General features: G+C 40.0%; 1 protein-coding gene across 2 annotated transcripts in view; it reads right to left on the bottom strand.

Annotated features, from left to right (window-relative positions):
• Positions 1-26085, bottom strand: part of mus312 (mutagen-sensitive 312) — a 554297-nt gene that overhangs the window by 511536 nt on the left and 16676 nt on the right. For both annotated transcript variants that reach the window (XM_067756651.1, XM_067756650.1), the window contains exon 2: positions 20159-20865. In XM_067756651.1, coding sequence (XP_067612752.1) covers positions 20159-20865 — 707 coding nt within the window. The remainder of the gene's footprint in view (positions 1-20158; positions 20866-26085) is intronic.

Here is a 26085-nt window from a genome sequence, read left to right as displayed (position 1 = left end):
CCTCGTAATCATAAGCAGTCTAAGTGGACGTCATTGCGTAACTCATGGGTGAAAATCGTATAATCCTCGGCGCATCTATATAATGAAAATTTTACAAGGACCCTGGATAATTTTTTTAAAATGTAGACCAAAGTTTGTAGATGTTTTTGTTCACAACAGTGATCTCAATAGTCTTCGTTAAATCAAAAAGATATTTAAGAATGAAAGTCGACCGATTTTAAGTTGAAAGATATTAACTGCTGTTTTCCGGCCTTATGATATACGAGCTCATTATGGATGACCGCGTAGCTTCAGTTTTCAGACTAGTTCGACTGTTCACTACGTTAGGCTAGTGCCACACACAGTCATTAGTTCGACTGTCTTGGGAAAGCTTTTGCTTCACCACTTTGAGTGTTCTTGCGAAGGACAAAGCCTCACCTGGTAAATATATGTGCCTACGCATTCACATTTGTAAAAGGAGCCGTAACGTGTACGTGATATTTAAACTTGGTTGATAGGCTATAATCAATGTGATTCACTCCAAGGGACTAGTTTTGGATAGGGCCGCCAACTTTAAGAAATGTCAAACCGGGAGACTTGGGTATTGAAGGATGAAGTGTGAAAATCAAAATTGACATATCAGACGCTATTGTATAGTTTCGCAAATAAACAACAGATGTTTGAATGTAAGCTCAAGTGATTTTCCAAGCCCTTCTCATACGTACATATATCCTCAACTTAAGTCTGAGGTAAGAATCATTTCAAAGGAATGTTTATGCCCCTAGCACCTACTAAAGGATTTTGTATCACTAATTTAGCTTATTCTTTCAGCCAATCACAATAAAAAATTCTTTAACAAATCGGTTTTTTAAATAACTTTTGAACCGTTAGAAAGAGTTAAATTTCGCAATTAGTTTCTTATAACTGGAAGTGATGCGCATCCGTTGATACCACTTTCAACCATATCGGACCAATTTTCGACATGAACAATAAATGCCCTAAACAGTCTTAAACGAGAAGAAAATATAGTAACGTGCCGGACGCCGCCGCCGCGCCGATATTTTTGACATTCGGCGGCGGCGTACGAAAAACGACCCAAATCGGCGGCCGCGGCGGCGTTTATCAACGGCGTGTATCTCTAATATATATATATTAGAGCGGGTCAAATTGTTTTTCCGTCAGGAGTATAGCACAAACGTAATCTACAGATGATTCTTTGACACCATAGCTGTAAGTCCGATTTCGAGTCCCCGACTTCTGCAAAATAGATATTTTGACATACGAATGTAGGGTTTAGCCAAAAAATCTTCATAGCTTCTGATAGAATTATAGGAAAAATATCATATTGGGCTTACTTTAAAGGTATTTTACGTACATTTCAGAATCTGTATTAATATCTATAGTGTTTTTGAATTTTAGTATAGATAATTAGTATGGAAATTAGCCTAAAATGAACTTTTAACTACTATATTATCATTTTTAACAAATTTTTTTTTCTTTACAGATTTTTGTATTTAAATATAAAATGAATGAACCAAGTCCTTCTACATCATCTGAATCCACTTTATAGCATATACTTGAACACGATATTATTGCATTTGGTTTATCAAGTGAATTAAATAATCTGAATTTACCGTATAGTCGTGACATTTTAAGATTTTCTTTCTTTTTAAGTGATCATGCTAAAATTCAAAGTAAAATGATTTCGCATATAAATTTTACTCCTCATGTAATTGATAAATTGGTTGAAATTTGGAATAAATTGAATATTCCACTAATTGATAGACGTAGTATTCTAAGAAAACTAAATGTTTTAATTGAAAAATATCACAAAAGCATTAAAAACAGTTCGCCAGATATATCAATCGTGAGCGCAGGACTCGTAAACTGCGTCAACTGGCAGCCGCTGGTTACATTGGCATCCGGCGGAGGCCGCAAATTTAGCGAGAGAACGTGACCTTATAAGACAGCTCGATCCCGGCGACCCCCAAATAAGGGACATAAATCAACACATCAGATTGCTTGTGGAAAAACACAAGCGGGCGAAATGGGAGGAGCATCTAAGAAGCTGTACCCCTTCTGCCGGTGTGGGTAAGCTTTGGTCCACCGTAAAGTCCCTATCGAATCCGTCCAAGCACAACGACAAAATTTCCATCGCCTTTGGCGATAAAGTGCTGTCGGATACAAAAAAATGCGCGAGCGCTTTTTGCTGACAATATATAATGCATTCTACGGTTTACAAAGCTAGACGGAGGGCCAACAGACACGCGCACAAACATAAATTCAACGCGTCCCCAATTACCATCACCGCCATCATAGCCATGCCGATGCTTAAAAGCCTAGGAAATGAGGATTTTTAATATTTAGCACATGTCTTCAACCTGTCTCTTTCCACTTTTTTCATTCCCGAAAAACGGAAAATGACCAAGGTGCTCCCGCTACTAAAGCCTGGGAAACCAGCTAACATAGGAGAGTCATATCGCCCGATATCTCTCCTATCGCCAGTAACCAAGACGCTTGAAGCCATTGTACTGCCCCATTTCAAGAGAAATTTGCCACTAGCCTCTCATCAGCATGGCTTTAGAAAAATACATAGCACCACCACCGCGCTAAATGCCATTAGCACCCAGATAAATTGCTGTTTAAATCAAACCCCCACCATAGAACAGCACTCGTTGCGCTAGACCTATCAAAAGCTTTTGATACGGTCAACCATGGCACGTTACTGCAAGACCTGGAAGGATTTACCCTTCCGCCAAGTCTTAAAAGGTGGACCGCAAATTATCTGGGTGGACGGCAGGCATCGGTGCAATTTCGAAACGAAACATCTAAACCAAGGAGAGTTAAACAAGGGGTGCCACAGGGTGGTGTCCTATCCCCACTTTTGTTTAACTTCTACATATCAAAGCTACCTTCGCCACCAGAAGGAGTTACTATCGTTTCCTACGCCGATGACTGCACAATAATGGCCACGGGCCCAGGCCCACAGATCGATGAGCTATGCAACAAAATAAACCGCTACCTCCCTGATGTCTCCAGTTTCTTCCCAAGCGAAACCTGACATTATCACCGACTAAATCATCGGCGACCTTATTTACAACATGGACGTCGCAAATGTCTACCATTTTAAATGTTCACGCCAATGGCACTCCGCTACCGACTGTCTTACACCCCAAAATCTTGGACGTCACGTTCGATCAGGATCTACATTTTGGTGAGCATGCAGCCGCAATTGTACCGAAAATCCAAAGCCGCAATAAAATCCTCTAATCTCTTGCTGGCAGTACTTGGGGAAAAGATAAAGAAACGCTCATTGCCACTTACAAAGCAATTGGCCAGCCGATTGCATGCTACGCGTCCCCGATATGGTCGCCAAGCCTAAAGATTACCCACTGGAAGAAGCTACATGCCTGCCAAAATACTGCCCTCAGAACCGCCACGGGTTGTCTCCTTATGTCCCCAGAACACCATCTACATAATGGGGCGAGAATACTCCCAATAAGGGAAAGAAATAAAATGCTAACCAAACAGTTTCTGTTGAATACCCAGAAACCTGGGCATCCCAACAGACATCTGATTGATGAGCCAACACCGCCCAGGGGCTTAAGTAGTCACCTCCGTAAGCACTATCAGGAAATACGGCACCTGAGACCAACGCCGTATGAAGCCAAAAAACATAAGCAGGTCCTTGGTGAACTCCATAAACAGGCGTCGGACCTCTATGTCATGAATTGCCCGGTGAATCTAGTTCTCAAAGAGCAATGCCCCAAACTTGCGGAAGAGGAACGCACACTCCCTAGGGAAACGCGAGTCACCCTATCCCAACTTCGATCAGGATACTGTGACTGGTTAAACTCTTACCTATCCAGAATCAACCCCGACATACAAAATATATGCGCTGCTTGCAATGTGTCCCCACATGGCACCAACCATCTCTTCAATTGTAATATGGAACCAACGCCTCTAACGCCTCTCTCAATATGGTCCACCCTGTTGAAAGCAAGTTTCCTCGGACTCCCGTTAGAAAACATTAATGACAATTTGTGAGTGGTCAGACCTATTGGATGGGGTGAAGCACTGCTACAACAACAACAACGACATTAAAAACAGAAAAAAAGTTCAGGAATTTACAGCATTCGTGCAATCAACAAATTAATTATTTTACATTGGAAAATGTAAATGCAAGTTAAAAACAACAGAATGATCATGTTGTTTAATACCAAACCATTTAGAAGAATTTATGATGGACCAACATAATGATAGAAAATTCACAATACCTGAATATATGGATGACATTGTAGAAGAAACACCTACAACAATACCAACAATGCCAACAGTTAGTGATGATCCAACATACGAACCACTTGGAACAGATATGGAAACAGGTGAAGCACAAATTGCAATGAAGCAGTTGTAGAAGTATCTGCTACAATGAAAGTTGATCCAACTCAACTCAGAGTTTACATAAAATATATTATCAATTTTAATGGTTCAGATTATACTGATATGATTGATCTGAATTACGATAATTTACTATCTGAACCGGCATTCACAAGAAATATTCCATACGATCTCTTGATACAATTCTTAGATTATGATGAGCCAACACTAGATGATCCTAATATTCCAATGCATATACAAGGAATATAAAGATATGTACAGTCATAGCCGTAGAGAGAAAATCCGGGGCCGGGACTAAACAATTTACGGGCCCCTATAAAAAATCCACCAATACATTTGATTAATTTGAATTAATGACGTCTCATTCATGAATCATCATTGATGGATTACATCAAAATAAATGTTTGCCACATCAACTAAATGATTTTAGGACTAAGAGCTCACAATAAAATTAACACAGAATATTTACTATTTATACTATTTTATTGTAACCTAGAAATAAAATTCTCTTTTAACAGCCACATATTGTTTCAAATAATCTTTTCTAGTTATTTGGTAACATTTTAATACATTTCTGAAATATTTAATGATGATTATAAATTTTAATTTTCAATATATATGGTTCGGATATCAAAGAGGAACGTTCTGCACTAGCTACAGTGACAGGTATAGTGCAAAAGATACGTAAACAACCCAAATGTTGGGGAAAATTGTATACAGATTTTGAACATAGATGGCATTTAGCAATTCAAATGGGGCAAACCTTTATAAATATTTGCGTCGTAAATGTGTTTCAAGTGAAATATTTCGCTTTCTAAGCTTTAAGCAATGTCCGACTTGTATTTTTCGACAAATTTTGCTGCGCTCGCCCGAACCGTAGTATCATCCATGTCTTCAAATTGCCACAACGTCTCGCTCAAATTTCTCATAGCTGCAAATCGTTAAGTAATGCCAGTGATTACTGAATCAACGATTACCAGGAATGTATTGTTTTTAAAATCAGACTCTGAATCATCCGTAATCATCTCATTTAAATTATCTTCAGAACGTCTTTTGGGTTTTCCGGACATTCGGGAAACTTTGGCGAGATGTTCAATTGAATAGCAGCTGTTTTGCATTCGTTTAAAATTGTTTCCCATTGGTTTCTGATCAACTTAAAATCAGATAATACGGCATCTAGATGTCGGACCTCAACATCTATGGTGGCGTCTCTAGCTTAGAGGACCACGTTTCTTTCATTAATAGTAGTCAGTATTTTGTACCAAATTGAGGACAGCAAGATACATTCGAACTTGTTGATGTACTTGAGAATTCCGGTAACATCTCCGTATGCTTGCGCAGTCAAAAATAAAAAAAATTCCATAATTCTATACCAAATACGAAAAAAGGGATGAAACATGGTAATTGGATTGGTTTATTGACGCAAAATATAACTTTAGAAAAATACTTTGTAAAATGGGTGTGACACCTACCATATTAAGTAGAATAAAATGAGAAAGTTCTGCAGGGCGAAATAAAAAACCCTTGAAATCTTGGCAGGAATACTGTTCGTGGTATTATATACATAAATAAATTAGCGTTATCCAACAGATGATGTTCTGGGTCATCCTGGTCCACATTTTGGTCGATATCTGGAAAACGCCTACACATATACAACTACCACCACTCCCTTTTAAAAGCCTCATTAATACCTTTAATTTGATACCCATATCGTACAAACACATCACGTTAATATCGTCGTGCCGTTCGGACGTGTTTTAGTTCGCTCTTTGAAATTTTTATTTGTTTCGTTTGGATTTTTTCTGTTTATTTGTTTTTCTGCCAATATTGGCGCAATGGACAAGTACTGTGGAAAATGTGACAAGTGCTTTGGTCGAAATGTGTCCCATATTGTGCCGTGCGGTAGATTTTGCAAGAAGGCAGTTTGTCTGAATATGATGTGGACTTGCTCATAAAAAATCGACACCTCAGTTACTTGTGTACGGAATGCTTGAATTCCTACGAAAAGCTTTGCAAGGCCTATGACACTATCCTAGCATCACATAAAGTTGGCTTGGAATCCGCATTGCTCGCTATAGACGTGAAATTCAAGCTTTTGTTTGACCAGAGAGCTGAAATAAGAAAAGATTTTAACACTCATGTTAAATCCAACAATAATAAATCCGACAATAACAAATCGAACGAGTGCCGTATGGATGCGACGACTGTTACTACCAGTCAAATAAAACCTGCTGTCAGCTCTGTCAATGCTACTAATATAACGTTGAGCAGTGATATAAACAGTTGCGCACTCACTCCACTTGCCGTGTCTATATCTCCTCTCGTTCAGCCAATTCAACAATGCATGCAATGCCATTTAGTTGCTCGATCACCTGGTTTCGCAAGCTCATATACATTGCCTTCTACTGCTAACATTGTAATTGCAAACCTCCCCTCCTTGCCAAACACCGCAATGCCTAACTTGTCCTATGCCCAACAGCTGGCAGCGCCTTTTGTTGCTGGTAATAAATCTACACCTGCTAAAGCTGACACCTCTTTTAATGCCAATGTTGCTAACACAAATGCTGCTAACTCGGGCGCTTCTGTTATTGCTATCAATGCTAGTGGCAATGCTGCTAACGCTAACGCTGTTAATGCTGGTGTTATGGCTAACAATTCTGCTAACACTCTAGGTGGGTGTCGTGGGTTGTAGGTGGGTTTCCTTCCAAAACCAAATCTGCTAAAGCCAATACCAATGCTAAGTCGAACCCTGCAGCTGAAGCCAATGCCGCTGCAAGCACTAATACTAGATTACGCCCTGCTAATGCTACTGCCGCTGTTGCAATTTCTGCTGATATGAGCAGTGCTACGGATTCTGTTGATGCTTCTGGCCCTGCTGCAATCACTCTTAATAATGTGGATAGTGCTACTGTTGGCCGTCAAACTACCGGTGAAAGGAATAGCCTTAGGAGGACCATAATTCATGGCTGCAATGGGAGCACCGAGCTCGAGGCTGTTGCTAAAAAGAAATGGGTTCACATTTCCTCCTTCAGGCCGACGGTCTCCGAAAAAAATATCATTGATTTTGTCTCAAAGTATGCTGGAATTGACCGCAAACATCTTTCGTGCCGTAAGCTAGTGAAAAATGGTGTTCCACTCGATAGCCTGGAGAGCATAAATTTCAAGCTCGGAGTCACTACTGCTTTGTATGCCAGTCTTTTAAACCCTAACGTTTGGCCAGCTGACGTCAACGTTCGGCCCTTTCAGCAATTTGAAAGTCAGTCTAATAACACCTAGCTCTTATAAATCGCTCAACGCTGAACGAGCTACCCATCCAGTTGACAGAGCGGGTAGATCACTGAAAATTTATTTCCAAAATATAGGCGGCATGCGCACAAAGGCGATAGATGTTCTCCTGTCCTCCTCCCGGATGGACTACGATGTTTACGTCCTCGTCGAAACTTGGCTTAATGAGAACTTCTTCGATGAAGAGTTTTTCGATCCTATGCTCTTTGTAACTTATCGCAAAGACCGAGATTATATCAAAACCGGGCTGAGAAAAGGTGGTGGTGTTTTGATCGCAGTAAAAAGAGGCTTACGTGCCATTGAATTACTTCACCGCGATTCCCTAATCGATCAGCTGTGTGTCCGAATCTCTGGCTCTTCGTGTTATACGCTCATCTGCTGTTCATACATACCGCCAAACAGTTGTGACAGTATATATAGTGCTCACATCGAAAATATTGTCAACCTTTGGGAAACTAATGCTGATGCTAATTTTTGTATTATTGGCGATTATAATATGCCGGACATCACATGGCTGAATTTACAGAATAATGGCATTTTAACTCCTACAAATGTTACGCGCTTACATGAAATTAATCTTATTGATAGTTTTTTAAGTTGTGATCTTATCCAAATTAATCATTTATTTAACGCTCTTTCTAGGTTGCTTGATCTTGTGTTTGTGGACGAAAATTTAATATTTGAACTGTCTGAGAGTACTCTCCCATTATGCGCGTCCGATAAACATCATGTTTCGCTTGCTATATTTATTCAATACTTTGATGCGATTCCCGTTTCTACTCTCGCGGATAATCTTTCTTTGAACTTCCGCCGAACTAATTTTGAGGAGCTTAATAATGCCTTCCTCGATGTAACTTGGGAAAATCTATTTAACTCTCAGGACGTCAGCGCTTGCTACGATACCTTCCTGTATAAGTTGTGTGAGATCTTTAATATCAAGGTGCCTCCTCTTGGGCCAAAACTATACAAACTGCCTTGGTACAACCAAACTCTAAAAAATTTAAAAAATAAACGAAATAAGTATAACAAGTTGTATAGGGCTAATACTACGGATACGTTCCTCAAGGAGCAATATACAACTAGTGTGAAACAGTTTAACGTTCTCGATAAATTTCTGTATAACCAGTATATGGGAAGGCTAATATTCCCACTTGCATGCACTTTAATGGCAAGTGCGCGCAGTCTCTGGATGATTCTGTTGAACTCTTTGCTGAATTCTTTAAATCTAATTTTGAAGGTGATGTTGCTGTTCCGAATCTGCTCTCTGCTGTCAATGAACGATTGGATTTTGGATCGCTCACGATCTCCAATACTGACGTTGGCAATGCTATGTTAACACTAAAGCCCTCACTGAAATGCGACAGTGATGGCGTCTGCGCGTATGTTCTGAAGCACTGCAGTGTATCTTTATGTTCACCTCTTTGCTACATCTTTAATTTGTCTCTCTCATCTGGCATTTTTATAGATAGATGGAAATGTGCTTCGATAACACCGATTTTCAAAACCGGGAATAAAAACGATGTTTCAAACCATAGGCCTATTGCTAAACTTACTGTTTGTTAGAAACTTTTCGAAAATATAATAAAAGATAAACTATTCTTTATAGTCAAACGCATTGTTGAACCCAATCAACATGGTTTTACTGCCGGACGCTCTACTGTCACTAACTTGGCGTCTTTCTCGGATTTTTGTATATCCGCATTTTAAGATGGATCTCAAATTGATTTTATATACACGGACTTCTCGAAGGCCTTCGACAAGGTCTCTCACCAGATTCTTTTATATAAACTTGAGTGTATTGGCTTTCACTCTGTGTTTTTAAGCTGGTTGAAATCCTACCTGACGAATAGACTCTTGTGTGTTAAGATCGAAAATCTTAAGTCCCACTCATTTGTCGCAAAATCTGGAGTGCCTCAGGGAAGTATTCTCGGTCCACCCCTATTTGTGCTTTTCATAAATGATATTGGTTCCTGCTTCAAAAACTCCAGTTTTCTGCTATTTGCTGATGATCTTAAATTTTTCCGTAGAATTAATGCCCCTTCGGATTCCTGCCTTCTGCAAAGTGACCTTAATAATGTGGATGATTGGTGTCGCGCCAATAATCTTTTCTTAAATGTTAAAAAATGCTTCAGTATGTCTTTCTCAAAATCCATGAGTTACTATTCTTCGTTGTACTCTATTTCAGGCATCCAGTTGGCGTCAATTAACGAACATGTTGATCTAGGCGTTGTCTTTGACTCAAAATTCACATTCACCAATCACATATGTTATGTGCTCCCAATGGCCTACAGGAACCTTGCTTTTCTTCGCAGATATGCAAGGGAATTTAAAGATCCGTATACTAAGAAAGCCCTATATATATCGCTAGTGCGCTCCAAAATTGAATATGCTTCCAATATCTGGAACCCCATCTACAGTAATCATTCGGCCAGAATAGAAAGAGCTCAAAGAAAGTTTGTCCGTTTTGCTTTGAACTCCATACATTTTGATAACCCGCTGCCTTCTTATTCTTCTCGTTGTCAACTGATCAATCTGCAATCACTTGAAGCGAGGAGAACGGTGCACTTGGTTATGTTTGTGTATGACTTAATTGTGGGCTCTTTGGACTGTGCGACTCTTCTTGAGAAAATATCGTTTAATGTGCCGCAAAAAAATTTGCGCGCATTCCAGCCTTTTTACTTGAGTTCTTGCAGAGCAAATTACTTTTATTTTAGCCCAATTTTCTGCGCCCTTACTGAATTAAATAAAATCCCTACTAGACTAAATATTGATTTTTCTGCGTCCAGAGATACATTCAAGGCTTCCTTTGTCTTACTCTTTACATAATGTTGTACCTAATGTATATGTTTGATACCTATATTTATTTTATTTTTAATATGTTATTGTATCTAGTCTGTAAGATTCTTGATCATAGACTGAATTAATAAACTATACTATACTAGAGTCACCCCTGGTCCACCTTTATGTCGATATCTCGAAAAGGCGGCCACCTATACAACTATCACCACTCACTTTTAAAACCCTCATTAATACCTTTAATCTGATACCCATATCGTACAAACATATTCTAGAGTCACCCCTGGTCCACCTTTATGACGATATCTCGAAAAGGCGTCCACCTTTAGAACTAAGGCCCACTCTCTTTTAAAATACTCATTAACACCTTTCGTTTGATACCCATATTGTACAAACGTATTCTAGAGTCACACCTGGTCCACCTTTGTGCCGATATCTCGAAAAGGCGACCACCTATACAACTACCACCACTCCCTTTTAAAACCCTCATTATAACTTTAATGTGATACCCATGCGTACAAACACATTCTAGAGTCACCCCTGGTCCACCTTTATGGCGATATCTCGAAAAGGTGTCCACCTATAGAACTAAGCCCCACGCCCTCCTAAAATACTCATTAACACCTTTCGTTTGATACCAAATATCGTACAAACACATTCTAGAGTCACCCCTGGTATATTTTTATGGCGATATCTCGAAAAGGCGTCCACCTATAGAACTAAGCCCCACGCCCCTTTGAAATATTAATGTTGTTGTTGTTGTTGTAGCAATGCTCGCCCCACCTAATAGCCGCGACCGATCACAAATTGTCATCAATATCCTCTAACGGGAGTCCAAGGAAACTTGCCGTTTCAACAGGGGTGGACCATAAGGAAAGGGGTGTTAGAGGCGTTGGTTCCACATTACAATTGAAGAGATGGTTGGTGTAATGTGGGGACACATTGCAAGCAGGGCATACATTTTGTATGTCAGGGTTGATGCTGGATAGGTAAGAGTTTAACCTGTTACAGTATCCAGAACGAAGTTGAGCAATAGTGACACGCGTTTCCCTGGGGAGTATGCGTTCCTCTTCCGCGAGTTCTGGATATTTTTCTTCAAGTACTGAATTCCCGACATAAAGTTCCGACGCCTGTCTATGGAGTTCACCAAGGACCTGCTTGTGTTTTTTCGCTTCATACGGCTGGATTCTCAGGTGCCGTATTTCCTCAAAATGCTTACGGAGATGACTCCTTAGGCCCCTAGGCGGTGCTGGTTCGTCAATCAGATGTCTGTTGGGATGCCCAGGTTTCTGGGTATTCAACAGAAACTGTTTGGTCAGCATCTCATTTCTCTCCCTGATGGGGAGTATTCTCGCCTCATTATGCAGATGGTGTTCTGGGGACATAAGAAGACAGCCCGTGGCGATTCTGAGAGCAGTATTTTGGCAGGCCTGTAGTTTCTTCCAGTGGGTAGTTTTTACGCTTGGCGACCATATGGGTGACGCGTAGCACGTAATCGGCTGGCTAATTGCTTTGTATGTGGTCATGAGCGTTTCTTTATCTTTTCCCCAGGTACTGCCAGCAAGGGATTTGAGGATTTTATTATGGCTCTGAATTCTCGGAACAATTGCGGTTGCGTGCGCACCAAAATGTAGATCCTGATCAAACGTCACACCCAAGATTTTGGGGTGTAGGACAGTCGGTAGCGTAGTGCCATCGACGTGGATGTTCAATATGGTCGACATTTGGGGCGTCCATGTTGTAAATAAGGTCGCGGAAGATTTAGTCGGTGACAATGCCAGGTTTCGCGAGGCGAAAAAACTGGAGAGATCAGGGAGATAGCCGTTTATTTTATTGCATAGCTCATCGATCTCTGGGCCTGGGCCTGTGGCCATTATTGTGCAGTCATCGGCGTAGGAAACGATTGTGACTCCTTCCGGTGGTGAAGGTAGCTTAGATATGTAGAAATTAAACAAAAGTGGGGATAGGACACCACCCTGTGGCACCCCTTGTTTAATTCTCCTTGGTTTTGATGTTACGTTTCTGAATTGCACCGATGCCTGCCGACCACCCAGATAATTTGCGGTCCACCTTTTAAGACATGGGGGAAGGGTAGACCCTTCCAGGTCTTGCAGTAATGAGCCATGGTTGACCGTATCAAAGGCTTTTGATAGGTCTAGCAATTTATCTGGGTGCTAATGACATTTAGCGCGGAGGTAGTGCTATAGAGTTTTCTGAAGCCATGCTGATGAGGGGCTAGCTGCAAATGTGCTTGGAAATAAGGGAGCAAAATGGCTTCAAGCGTCTTTGCCACTGGCGATAGGAGAGATATCGGTCGATATGACTCACCTACGTTAGCTGGTTTCCCAGGCTTTAGTAGCGGGACCACCTTGGCCATTTTCCATTTCTCTGGTATGGCAAAGGTGGAGAGAGACAGGTTGAAGACATGCGCTAAATATTTGAAACCCTCTTTCCCTAGGTTTTTAAGCATCGGCATGGCTATGCCGTCTGGGCCCACTGCTTTGGATGGTTTAGCGCGACCAATGGCGTCCTCAACCTCTCTAGCGGTGATGGTGATTGGTGACGCGCTGAATTTGTGTTTATGTGCGTGTCTATTGGCTCTCCGTCTATCTTTGTCGACCGTAGGATGCATTATATATTGTCGGCAGAAAGCGCTCGCGCATTTTTCCGCATCCGACAGCACCTTATCGCCAAAGGCGATGGAAACTTTGTCTTTGTGCTTAGTCGGATTCGATAGGGACTTTACGATGGACCAAAGTTTACCTACACCGGTAGAGAGGTTACAACCTCTTAGGTGCTCTTCCCATTTCGCCCGCTTGTGTTCGTCCACAAGCAATCTGATGCGTTGGTTTATATCCCTTATTTGGGGGTCGCCTGGATCAAGCTGTCTTATAAGGTCGCGTTCCCTCGCTAAGCTCGCGGCCTCCGCCGGGAAGTGGGGCCGGATTTCGGGAATTCTCCCGGCGGGAATGAAATGTGCCGAGGCGGATTCAATGACCTTACGGAAGGCACGCTCCCCTTGGCGGGCATCAGTCGGGATAGGGAGGGCAGCAAAGCTGCTGTCTGTTGCAGATTTATATTCTTGCCACTTTCCTTTTTTGAAGTTTATGAAAGTGCGTTTTTCGGTGACGATGAAGTGGGCGGTACGCTCGAACGAAATAAGTATGGGCAGGTGGTCGGATGCCAATGTTACCATCGGCTGCCAGTTGACGCAGTTTACGAGTTCTGCGCTCACGATTGAGATATCTGGCGAGCTATGACAGCTTCCTACCATACGTGTGGGGGCATCTCCGTTTATTGTGCAGAACGTCGTTTCTTCTATTTGATCCGCCAACATCTCACCCCTACTGTCCGCCCGCAAGTTTGAATGCCATAGGTCGTGATGGGCATTGAAATCGCCTAAGATAATGCGATTGTTGCCAGTGAGTAAGGCCTCGATTTTAGGGCGGTATCCACTGGGGCAACAGGTGACAGGAGGGATGTAGATGTTGATGATTTCTAGATTTGCATCGCCTGACCGGACAGATAGGCCTTGACGTTCTAAGACATTGTCCCTGCGGTCGATGCCAGGATCAAATATATGATATTGCACAGAGTGGTGTATAAAAACGCGAGGCCGCCTCCATTTCCGCTCTCGCGGTCCTTCCTGTGGACATTATACCCAGAGCAGGTCTGCAATGCAGATCTTGCTGTGAGTTTAGTCTCTTGAATCGCAGCAATGCGGATGTTGTGCCGCTTCATGAAATCGACTATCTCCGTAATCTTCCCAGTTAGTCCATTACAGTTTAACTGCAGAATTCTGAAGTGCATGAGGGGTGACGCCGCCACTCTAGGGGTAAGTGACGGGTGACTACGCCTAGGTTGTGGAAGGCCAGGACGCAACTGCTGTTGTGGCCTTGGGACTGGGCGCCCTTGGGCAAGCATTTGGGTACCCGGATGATTTGGGTTTGCGACCTGGCAACATGGCGCGATGAAACCCGTCGAGGGGTTGCCGTCGCGGAGACCAGAACATCTAGGAAAGTGGCACCACCCAAGGCAGGAGCTGCATTGAGCGGATGTCGCAAACCTATATATTCTGTGCTGGCAGACGGTGCAAACGGAGGTATTGGCTAAGAGTCTGTTTCCCTGACCTGCACGATTGCTGCCAGAAAAGAGGGGGGAGAAGAAGACGGGGGCAGGGGCTGATGCTCAGCATTGCTACCAGCTCTACTACGAAGGTAGTAGTTATGAGTGGTATCAGCTGTTTGAGTTGTTGGCGCCGTGGGGCGCGAGCAGCAGCGGGTACTTGTTGTGGCTTGCTGGTCAGCGAGGCTGCTGGAAGGTAGTGGAGGGCGCTTAGGCGTAGACTACGGGACGCCCTTGGGCGTGAGCAGCAAGGAGCCACAAAAGATTTATAAAAGTTACGTGGACGTCGGGTTTTGGGATCAAGCCCAGAACAACCTGTCCGATGCAACCATCCCTTGCACGAGACACACTGAACAGAGTATGACCGTCCTAAAAAGATTATTTTCTGGCAAATGCAGCAAAACCATTTCTCAGGACCGGGGTCAGGAGACGAACCCGGATTGGGTTCGATACCTTCCCGGTGTAAGAGAATATGTAGCAGTCCTGCTGCAAGGAGCTGCTGGGAGGATGACAATTTGTGAAAAATCCCGAGTCGCTCCGGTACATAGAACCGACTGCCTTGGGAAGCGTTGAAATATTAATTAACACCTTTCGTTTGATACCGATATTGTACAAACGAATTCTAGAGTCACCCCTGGTCCACCTTTATTGCGATATCTCGAAAAGGCGTCCACCTATAGAACTAAGGATCACTCCCTTTTAAAATACTCATTAACACCTTTCATTTGATACCCATATCGTACAAACAAATTCTAGAGTCACCCCTGGTCCACCTTTATGCCGATATCTCGAAAAGGTGGCCACCTAAACAACTACCACCACTCACTTTTAAAACCCTCATTAATACCTTTAATTTGATACCCATATCGTACAAACATATTCTAGAGTCACCCCTGGTCCACCTTTATGGCGATATCTCGAAAAGGCGTCCACCTATAGAACTAAGGCCCACTCTCTTTAAAAATACTCATTAACACCTTTCGTTTGATACCCATATTGTACAAACGCATTCTAGAGTCACACCTGGTCCACCTTTATGCCGATATCTCGAAAAGGCGACCACCTATACAACTACCACCACTCCCTTTTAAAAACCTCATTAATACCTTTAATGTGATACCCATATCGTACAAACACATTCTAGAGTCACCCCTGGTCCACCTTTATGGCGATATCTCGACAAGGCGTCCACCTATAGAACTAAGCCCCACGCCCTTTTAAAATACTCATTAACACCTTTCATTTGATACCAAATATCGTACAAACACATTCTAGAGTTACCCCTGGTCCATTTTTATGGCGATATCTCGAAAAGGCCCACTCCCTTTTAAAATGCTCATTAACCCCTTTCATTTGATATCCATATCATACAAACAAATTCTAGGGTCACCCCTGGTCCACCTTTATGGCGATATCTCGAAAAGGCGTCCACCTATAGAACTAAGGATCACTCCCTTTTAAAATACTCATTAACACCTTTCATTTGATACCCATATCGTACAAACAAATTCTAGAGTCAACCCTGATCTACCTTTATGGCGATATCCCTAAATGGCGTCCACCTATAGAACTATGGCCCACTTCCTCATAAAATACTCTTTAATACATTTCATTTGATACACATGTCATACAAACACATTCCAGGGTTACCCTCGCTTCATTTTCCGACATGGTTGTTTTCGCTTATGTTGTCACCATAGTTCTCAACTGAGTATGTAATGTTCGGTTACACCCGAACTTAACCTTCCTTACTTGTTTTTTTTTTTTTTTTTTGAGGATTTCCCATCGTTGTGGACTGCTGCTGAAAATAGTAAAACATTTTTGAACAACTCCGAAGAAAGTAATTGCAGCCGTACAGCATTATGCAGCATCAACACCACATAAATTGAGACTGTGTTGCACAAGGCGAGTAATCAGCATTCGAGTGTTTGTCGAGAATGTGACGTAGTGCTCCGTTGTAAGCTTCTTTGATATTGGCGCAGTTATCGTACGTATTGTGCACGACAATCTTCAATCAAGTATGGCAAATTAGATCAGCGATTTTCTGACCAGTTTTTTGGTTACAATTCACGAAAGCCAAACCCGTTCTTGAATTGTAAAATTTGTTGCTTTCGAATTGAAATTGATTTAGCGCAAAATGAACGTAGTCAACGTGACTAGCATCAGGCATAGCATCAACGATAATAGCAAAATACTTGGCTTTCTTGCCTTGATCTAATATATGTAGTTTCCCTCACGTGCTTTGCACAAATTTCTATAAACTCGTTCTGGGAAATATAGTGAACTTGTAAACGTTTGTGCTGCTGTTGTGAAATCCTAACTTTCTCCAAATCATCTCTAAGTATTGGATCATATTGGCTTATGAGATCTTAGATTCCCAAAAAATGTCCATCGTTTCGTTCACCAAGATATATACTTTTGCCTTTGAAAACTAGGCCTCTTTCAGCCAAAAATAAAATAGTATCCAAAATTCTATAAAAATTTTCTTTCCACTTTTGAGTTTCAGTGATTAGCTGTTCATTGATAAGTGTATCAATTGTAGCGTCCTTTTGAATTAGGTTTTGTAAAGATCGCCATTGCATATATCATTTAATGTGATCTTGCGTATTTTCGTGTGATGGCAGTTTATCGTATAAATTCTTCCATACCTGGAATTTCGAATATTCGCAGAACAAATTTTAGGTCGATTTAAAGTAGTGGTGCTTAATAGACGACATGGTAGCCAATAAAAAGCATTGCTATTGGCATTCCACACCAACCAGTCACGCTCCACTTTCTCTTGTTGTTGTTGTTGTTGTTGTAGCGATACGGTTGCTCCCCGAAGGTTTAGGGAGTGATCGATGTGATGGTCCTTTGCCGTTTACAGATCCGGTACGCTCCGGTAACACAGCATCATTAAGGTGCTGGCCCGACCATCTCGGGAACGATTTATATGGCCACATTAAACCTTCAGACCAATCCGGTATTTTAGTCGCCTCTTACGACAGGCATACCTACCGCGGGTATATTCTAACCCCCTGACCCGCTGGGTTCCACTTTCTCTTCATTTGGCAAGATTCTGTTTAACAACGGGGTAGGAAATGCCTCGTCATGACAATCACGTGGAAAATAATCTGGACTTTGATACAGAGTTGGTGGTATTGTTGGAAGACTTTTTGAAGATGAACCTTCATCAGTGTCACCACGAAAATTTTACGATTTCGGATTCATGTAAACATACATTTCTCTTTGATGTTTTATTGTCTCCTCAACCAAAGACTCTCCTGAATTTAAAAAAATTTCTTAGTACCTCTAAATCACGGGCCCCCTGAGAAACACATTTTCGTTTGATGTTTTTATTGTCTCCTCAGGCCCAGACAAAAAATCATTATCAATATTCATTGTTTTGAAATTCGACTTAAGATTTGCACATGGAACAACTAAAGACTATCCTGAAATAAAAAAAATGCCTTAGTACCTCTAAATCGCAGGCTCCTGAGAAACCCCGGGCCCGGGGGGAATGCCCCCGTGTTATAGAAAAAAACGTGAAGGTGTTATGGCTGTTACAGCAGAAAATCGCGAAAAACAAAAAAGAAAGCAAAAAAGATTTTAAAAAATAATAACATAACATTACTTTTATTTTGAAAAATACGTTGAAATGGCCAATTCTAAGTAAAAAAATAATTTTTTTAATAAATTACATTAAAATTATAAAAAATTGTGTTTTTTTACTTATTACTTGAAAATATAGGATTTTTTGAAAATTTTTTTCTACTAAAACAAATTCGAAAAAAGAAAAACTGCCTGAATGAAAGTTGTTGGAAATGTTCTGAACTTATTTTAGCTGTAAAGAAAGAAAAATTCCATAAGAAATTTGTTAAAAATTATAATATAGTAATTAAAAGTTAATTTTAGGCTAATTTCTCATAATTTAAGCCTGATATCTCTACTAAAATTCAAAAATACTATAGATATTAATACAGATTCTGAAATATACGTAAAATACCTTTAAAGTAAGCCCAATATGATATTTTTCCTATAATTCTATCAGAAGCTATGAAGATTTTGTGGCCAAACCCTACATTCATATGGCAAATTATCTATTTTGCAAAAGTCGGGGACTCGAAATCGGACTTACAGCAATGGTGTCTTCAACAATTTTTCTTAAAATCATATGCTTACGTTTAGATTACGTTTTTGCTACGCGTCACCAAATTGGTCGCCTGGTCTTGCTGGAAAAAGCTGCAAGCCCGTCAAAATGCTGCAATCAGAACTGCCACGGGATGTCTTCTTATGACCCCTGAACACCACCTACATAGTGAAGCCAGAGAGCTCACCATTAAAGAGCACAACGAATGCGATTTGAACTAGGCGGGGCTAAGAGAACATCTCCATAAGCAATATGATGAGATCCAGCACCTGCCAACACAGCCGTTTGATCCAGACAAGCATAAGGAGGCCCTAGCCAAAATCCACACAGAATCGTAAACGCCCTTGCCAGGACGCGCCCGGTACTCCTCGTTATCAATATACAATATCCTACTCTTGCAGAAGAAATCGCACTCCCAAGAGAGACACCTGGCCCAACTTCGTTATGGATACTGTAACAGGTTAAACTCTTACTTGTATGTCCTGCATGCGATGTGTCCGTACATGACACCAACCATGTGGAACCTACGCCTCTAACATCAATCTCCCTATGGTACGCTCCTGTTGAAACTATCAGTTTCCTTGGACTCCCGTTAGAGGGCTTTGATGACAATTTGTGAGTGGTCATGTCCATTGAATGGGGCGATGCACTGTCAACACAACAACAACAACAGTTCTGTTGCACAGAATTTTGTTAATGCTCTTTCTATGGTCTCAGGTAAGACATTGTTAAACGCCCCCTCGATGTCTAGGAAGGCACCCAGAGCAAACTATTTGTGTTTAAGGGATCACTCTATTTTCTTTACAATGGAATGGATAGCCGTATCCGTTGATCTGTCTTTACAATAGCCATGCTTCGAAGCCGACAATAAGCCCCTTGGAATCATTTCCCTTGGTGAAAGTTCAAACAAGTGCTCCAACGTTTTAAGAAGAAACGATGAGAGACTGATTGTCCTATATACAACTAAATATTTTCATTTTTAGCAATTTCTTTTCTAAAATAATTTTCACCCCAAATTTGCGACACCCGACAAAACATCACCCGCAACCCCAATCACTTTACAGAGGTGAATAAAAACAGCTCATCGAAGCTGAGTTTTCCTACAGATTTACTGTGGTACAGTATATAAAATAGAAAGGCATTCATTAAGGCTCGGGTTTTCAGTGCGAGTTTTATCTCCGGTTAAAATTGACTAGAGTTTAACCCTACCACTTCGACCGCTTACGCTGAGATAAGCGGCAAAATTTTATGTATGTTATCGAACAAAGTAGCAAGGTTAAACTCTAGTCAAATTAAGCTGGAGTTTAAACTCGCACTGAAAAACCCGGCATCATTTACCCACCAACCTCGACCATAGACAAGTCGACGATATTTCATTGAATTTGACACCATTTCCGCCTTTAGATGCATTAATTCATAAATTTGAATACTTCATAAACTTACCTTCTGGAAGAGTGCGAAATCCATATTGCTGTAAGATATGCTTGATAGCATTCGTTTTGTCGCCTTCATTATTTTGAGTTTTATATTGTTGAATAGCAAGGCTTTCACTTGTACCACTTGTTTCGGTTTCAGATTTGGATAAAGCCAATGCAAGCTGTATTTCATCAGGACTGAAGTTATCTAGTCTACAGTGCTGTGCTGTAATCTCAGAGAAAATACGCTCACTTCGCAGGAGAGACTTTCTTATGTCTGGTTGAAAATTTTTAGATCTTGCTGGTTTTAGCGTTGAGGCAGAACGATTTCGTCTCACTTTAGCTGCCTTCTTCACCTCCTTTAATGGTATTTTTGTGCCTTTTTTTAAATCCTCCACATCTTTTTCACTTAAGTAATTCGGTTTATCATGCTGTGGTATATTTGTTCCATTTTTGAGCACAAAGTCTTTAAGTTTCGTTCGTTTCCGGTTAGTTTTAGTAGGAGAGGCTTCCTTATATAAAAAATCATAAGAACTATATTTTTCTGGTGCAGTTAAGGTGTCATCCTTATCCTGTTTTTGTACGCTGTTTTTGCTATCTGCAGGGGGATAACGCAAGTGGTTTCCTTTTGCGTCAATTCCCTGCTTCTTATCCTTATTTATTGAAGCTTCAGTTTGATTTATAAGGGGTGTGTGAAAATATTTTGAAGCAGTGGAATTTGTAGATCGAGTTTTCCTTTAAGTAAAAATTAAAATTAAGATTACAAAAGCTTAAATATTTTAATTCATTATATCTTAAAATTTTAATTGGATAGGCAATAGCATGGTTTAAGTATACCAGGTAAAACCACCTTTCGACCTAGGCAGCCATCTTAACCGTTCGACTTTAGCTGGAATGATGAAATTTCATGCTGCCGAAGTGAATATCAACAAATTAATTTTGGTTCGTAAACTTACATTCGTGGCAGAAAAAAATTATAACCATTGAAATAAATTAATTCAAAAAAATATTTATGGGAGAAAATTGTGCGAGATGATATCTGGTGTGATATTCGCCAGGGGCATGGGTTCATCTAGGCTTCCTGCCAAATACTTTTGCAATACTTTTGGTCCAGTTTCTATTGGTACAATATCATATTCTTTACCATTCTTCTCCTTCTTGTAGCAGTGAGTCAACCCACCAAATAGGTGCGAAAAATCAAAATCCATATCCTCTAACGGGAGTCTAAGGAAACTTGCAGTTTGCAGGTGCACCATAGAGACATAGATGTTAGATTGTATTATGCTGGACATAAGTATATTGCACTGATTCTAGATAAGATCAGCTGAGCTCAGGCCAAAAGGGTTACTGCCGGCAAACAGTGAACGGGCTATTAATGTAGGTTAGCTGCGAATATTCAAATAAGCAGCCCCTGACCAAGAGAAGCTTGCGAGGAGGGTTTTGCTTAAAAGGCCTCACGCACCCTCTGAAACCCCCAGTGACCGGGCGAGATTTAAGCATCCAACAACCCACATCGAGGCAGCACCGAGAGAATACCTACCCAAGATAGGGGGCACCTACACGGCGTGAGATACACATTCAGGAAGGAAAAAACCTCAACTCTTAATAATTAAGAAAGCTTATATCTGATAGTATATTATGACTGAGTCCAGTAAGGTCTTAATGAAGGTATACTGGAAATACGATTTGGATTTGTTTCCTACGGGCTGGCGAGTGTGACATTCGGAAATCTTAGTACACGGTTTGACACCCCGTCAAAACGACCTTCCGGCTAATGTGAAATTCGTCTCCGTACCGTTAAAACCTTGGCAGGCCTTGGGCAACGTTCGAAGTCCGTCATCATTAGTTAGTGGTGCAGGTTCGGTTGAGATTCCACCGATTAACGCTGGTCTGGCTCTGAACGCAGTTTTCATAAAAGAGTGCGTCAACCTTCACCTGGCCGTCGCATAGATAACCACGGGATCATTCATTCGGACTAAGATAGCGGCCCCAAGTGGGGACCTAATCACATTAATGGGTAACGAAAATAAAAACAAAAATCAAGATAGGGAAGGTACGGTCAACCCATTTATGGGACCAAAGCTACTTCGTTCCCCAGAAGGATCTGGTCTATCGGCCGTAGGTCAAAATGTCTCGTCGAACACGGGGACAAAACCAAAGGAGCAGACGCGAACAGCAGGCAAGGAGCATCTCCGGCTGTTACTCCAAGGGCAGGAGAAGGCTAAAACAAGCACTCCTTCATTAAGTGACTGTAGTGTTCTTAAATTATAATGATTCAATTATTTTTATTTAGCTTTGTTATTATGTTACTTTGAACTTTGTATTTTTAATATGTTTTACAATACTTTAATTTTCAGTATTGGTTTTTCCTTTTTCACAAATTTTCATTATATTTCAATATTACATCATAAAAATATAATTAGCATTTGATGCAAAAATTAATTCTAATAAAAATAAAATTGTTTACAATTAAACTTGCTACAATTGGCGATCCTGGCAGGAGCCGTAAAAACCCTGAAAAATTAATTTAAAACAATTTAAATATTGTAAAACATATTAAAATTACAAAGTTAAAAGTAACATAATAACAAAGTTAAATAAAAATAATTGAGTCAATATACACCCCTATCATGCATTTCGATTACGTTCCCGCTCTACGCTCCGCCGGAGTCGAAAGTAGGTATCATGCGTTGCAATTGGATTGAAAGAAGAAGAGGAAGAGCTATAACTCTTTCGATATCAGCTGTTTGCCTTGAAATATGTGAAACTGGAACATAACAAAGCAAAAATACACAAATTAGTGCTGTTCAAAGAAAATAAATAAAAGTAAAATTTTTATATTGTTATTATTTTTATTAAACGTAAGTATGGAATCCTTATCCGCGGCGATATTACTGGTTGAGAAGGAGAGCAGCGCATCTCAGAATGCTGTGGTGAGAATTGAAAGTAGAAGATTGCGAGATATGTGCGATCCCTTCCAGATGATCGATGGGCTGTAAGTAATTGCACGTGAAAATAGACAATTTTCTTACAATTTGGAGCATGCACATCTTCCTTCGGACGCTGGTGGAAACCGTTGGCTATATCTGGCTTACTCTCCATCATATCTGCCAATTTTCCATATTGCTCTGGTGTTGTTGTTTTTGACCTGAAAGCATATCAAAAAACATCATTCGAGCGCAAAAACTGGAAATATCGTGAATTTTACAACTCTTAAATAAAAGTTTTACTTACATTTTAAGAAAATTAAAAAAAAAATCACGCAAATTAATAAAATTTGTACAGCTAAATAAAAAAACAAAAAGTTCTCCGCCAACAAAATTGCAACTTAGAAAAACGGAGCTACGATCGAAGTGCATGATAGGCAGAATTGTAAATTTCGAAGTTGAACTGAACGGAAACGGAACGCATGATACCAAAGTTGCCAAACGGAGAAAATTTCAATCCAAGTCGAAATGCATGATAGGGGTGATAATTTAAGAACCCTGCATTACTCCTAAAAGTAGGTAAAACTGAACTCAGCACAAACTTGTCAAAGATTCATCAATGAAGTTGGAGGTCAATTAGATTTTGTTTACGCATACATTGATGATCTTTTAGTCAACGATCCGACGCAGATTCAATGACCTTGCGGAAAGAACGCTTCCTTGACGAGCATCAGTCGGGATTGGGATGGCATCAAAGCTATTGTCTGTATAGTTTTGTAATCTTCCCACTTTCCTTTTTTTAAAGTTCATGAAATTTTTTTTTTTTTTTTTTTTTTTTTTTTTTTTGTATAATTTGTTTATTTGCAATCTATTTTCAAATAATAAGCAAATTCTATAACTTATGACTAAGAAAAGTGACTTATATTATTGAACTCCATTGAGGTCAATAATAATATATGTGCTTACAATTATGCAACTTACATAAATGTGAGCTTATATTCAGACATCTAAGTTACATTTTAATATTTTAGTTTTACATTTAGTTATTAAATTCTAAAGGGAAGGTCTAATACATGATGCCTTTTAAGTCTAATAATTTCATTAGATTCATCAAGTAATGCAACTGCTAGCCCGTTATCATGATTACTTATTCTCTGTAAATATTTTGTACTAATTCTTTTAATTTCATTTTTTATAAAAGGAATTTCTAGATCAGAATGAATGGCTTTATTAGTAAGGAACCAGGGTGCACCAGTAATTAATCTTAAAGTTTTGGACTGGTATCTTTGTAGAATTTCTATGTTCGAATTACTAGCAGTACCCCACAGTTGTACTCCGTAGGTCCATACTGGCTTTAGTATGGCCTTATATATTAAAATTTTATTTTTAAGATCTAACGGTGATTTCGGACCTAGTAGCCAGTAAAGTTTGTTGGTTTTTATCTTTAATTGTTTACTTTTGGCTTGAATATGGCATTTCCAGGTTAGCCGTTTGTCCAAATGTATACCAAGATATTTGACACTGTCATGTTTGGGAATTATATCACCATTTAGCTGCAGTGAAGGGCAGTCTTTCCTTCTAAGTGAAAACAAAACGTGTACAGATTTGTTTGTGTTTACTTTTATTTTCCATCGGTCCAGCCACGTCTGTATCTCGTTTAATTCTCTCTGAACTAGATTAGTTGCATCAATTGGAGACTGACTTGATGCTAGGATAGCGGTGTCATCAGCATATGTAGCAATTAGAATATTTTCGGTTTCGGGTATGTCAGATGTAAAAATGGTATATAGTATAGGGCCCAGTACGCTGCCCTGTGGTACTCCAGCTTTAATGTGTCCTATTTCAGATATTTCTTCATTCACTCTAACGTAAAATGATCTTTCGGCAAGGTAAGACTTTAGTGTTAGATAAAAAGGTGTAGGAAGTATATTTTTTAATTTATATAACAGGCCTTGATGCCATACTTTGTCAAATGCTTGCTGTACGTCCAAAAATGCGGCAGAGCAGTATTCCTTTCTTTCAAAGGAATCCGTTATGAAATTAACAACGCGGTGGCATTGTTCGGGTGTACCATGATATCGGCGAAAACCAAATTGATGTTCGGGTATTACCATATTTTCTTTCAGTATTGGGAATAATCTGCGCAAAAATAGTCTTTCAAATATTTTGGAGAATAGTGTCAATAAACTGATTGGCCTGTAAGAAGATATTTGATTTTCAGGTTTTGTCGCTTTAAGAACCATAACTATTTCGGCGCACTTCCATTGCGTGGGAAAATAGTTTAATCTTAATATTGAGTTATATATCAGAGTTAAGAACATGATTCCTTTTTTCGGTAAGCACTTGGCCACTTTGGCGTCAATTTTATCATACCCAGGAGATTTATTGTTACTCAAGTTTTTGATCTCAGAAGAAATTTCTTTCGGTGTAATATGTTTTATCGGTAGAGATAATTGACATGGAGTATCCAGAGATGCAAGCACATCATAATCGTTATTGCTTTGGTTTATAAACGGAGTAAACGTTGTCTCTAGATACTTAGCATATGCATTAGCCTTACTCTTATCTGTCCTACACCAAACGTTGTTACTATCTTTTATAGGCGCATTTCTCTTTTTGGGACATTTGAGGTATTTCGTAGCATTCCAGATCTTATGGTCATCAACATTTCTATCATTTAAGCTGTGTATATAATCTGATACTGATTTATTTTTGAATTCTATTAGTTTTTCCTTAACCTGAGTTGTAGCTCTATTTAGTGCAGTTTTGTCTATTGGATTTCTGGTAGTTTGCCATTTTTTCCGAAGGCGTCTCTTATGCTTAATTAGTGCTCTTATCTCACCACTTACATGCATACAGCTACGAGATTTAAACTCATTACTCGTTTGGGGAGTAGAAACAAAGGCCGCTTCGTGAATTTGATTTGTGAAATATTCCACTGCATTATCAAGTTCAACTGAAGTTTTAATTGATATATTAAGTTTTAAATTTTTAGTTAACCAGTCTTGAAAAATATTAATTTGACTCT

The sequence above is a fragment of the Eurosta solidaginis genome, chromosome 5 (assembly GCF_040869045.1).
Source record: "Eurosta solidaginis isolate ZX-2024a chromosome 5, ASM4086904v1, whole genome shotgun sequence".
In the NCBI taxonomy this organism is placed as follows: Eukaryota; Metazoa; Arthropoda; class Insecta; order Diptera; family Tephritidae; genus Eurosta; species Eurosta solidaginis.
Note: the sequence above shows the minus strand (reverse complement) of the source record. Positions and strands in the feature narration are given on the sequence as shown.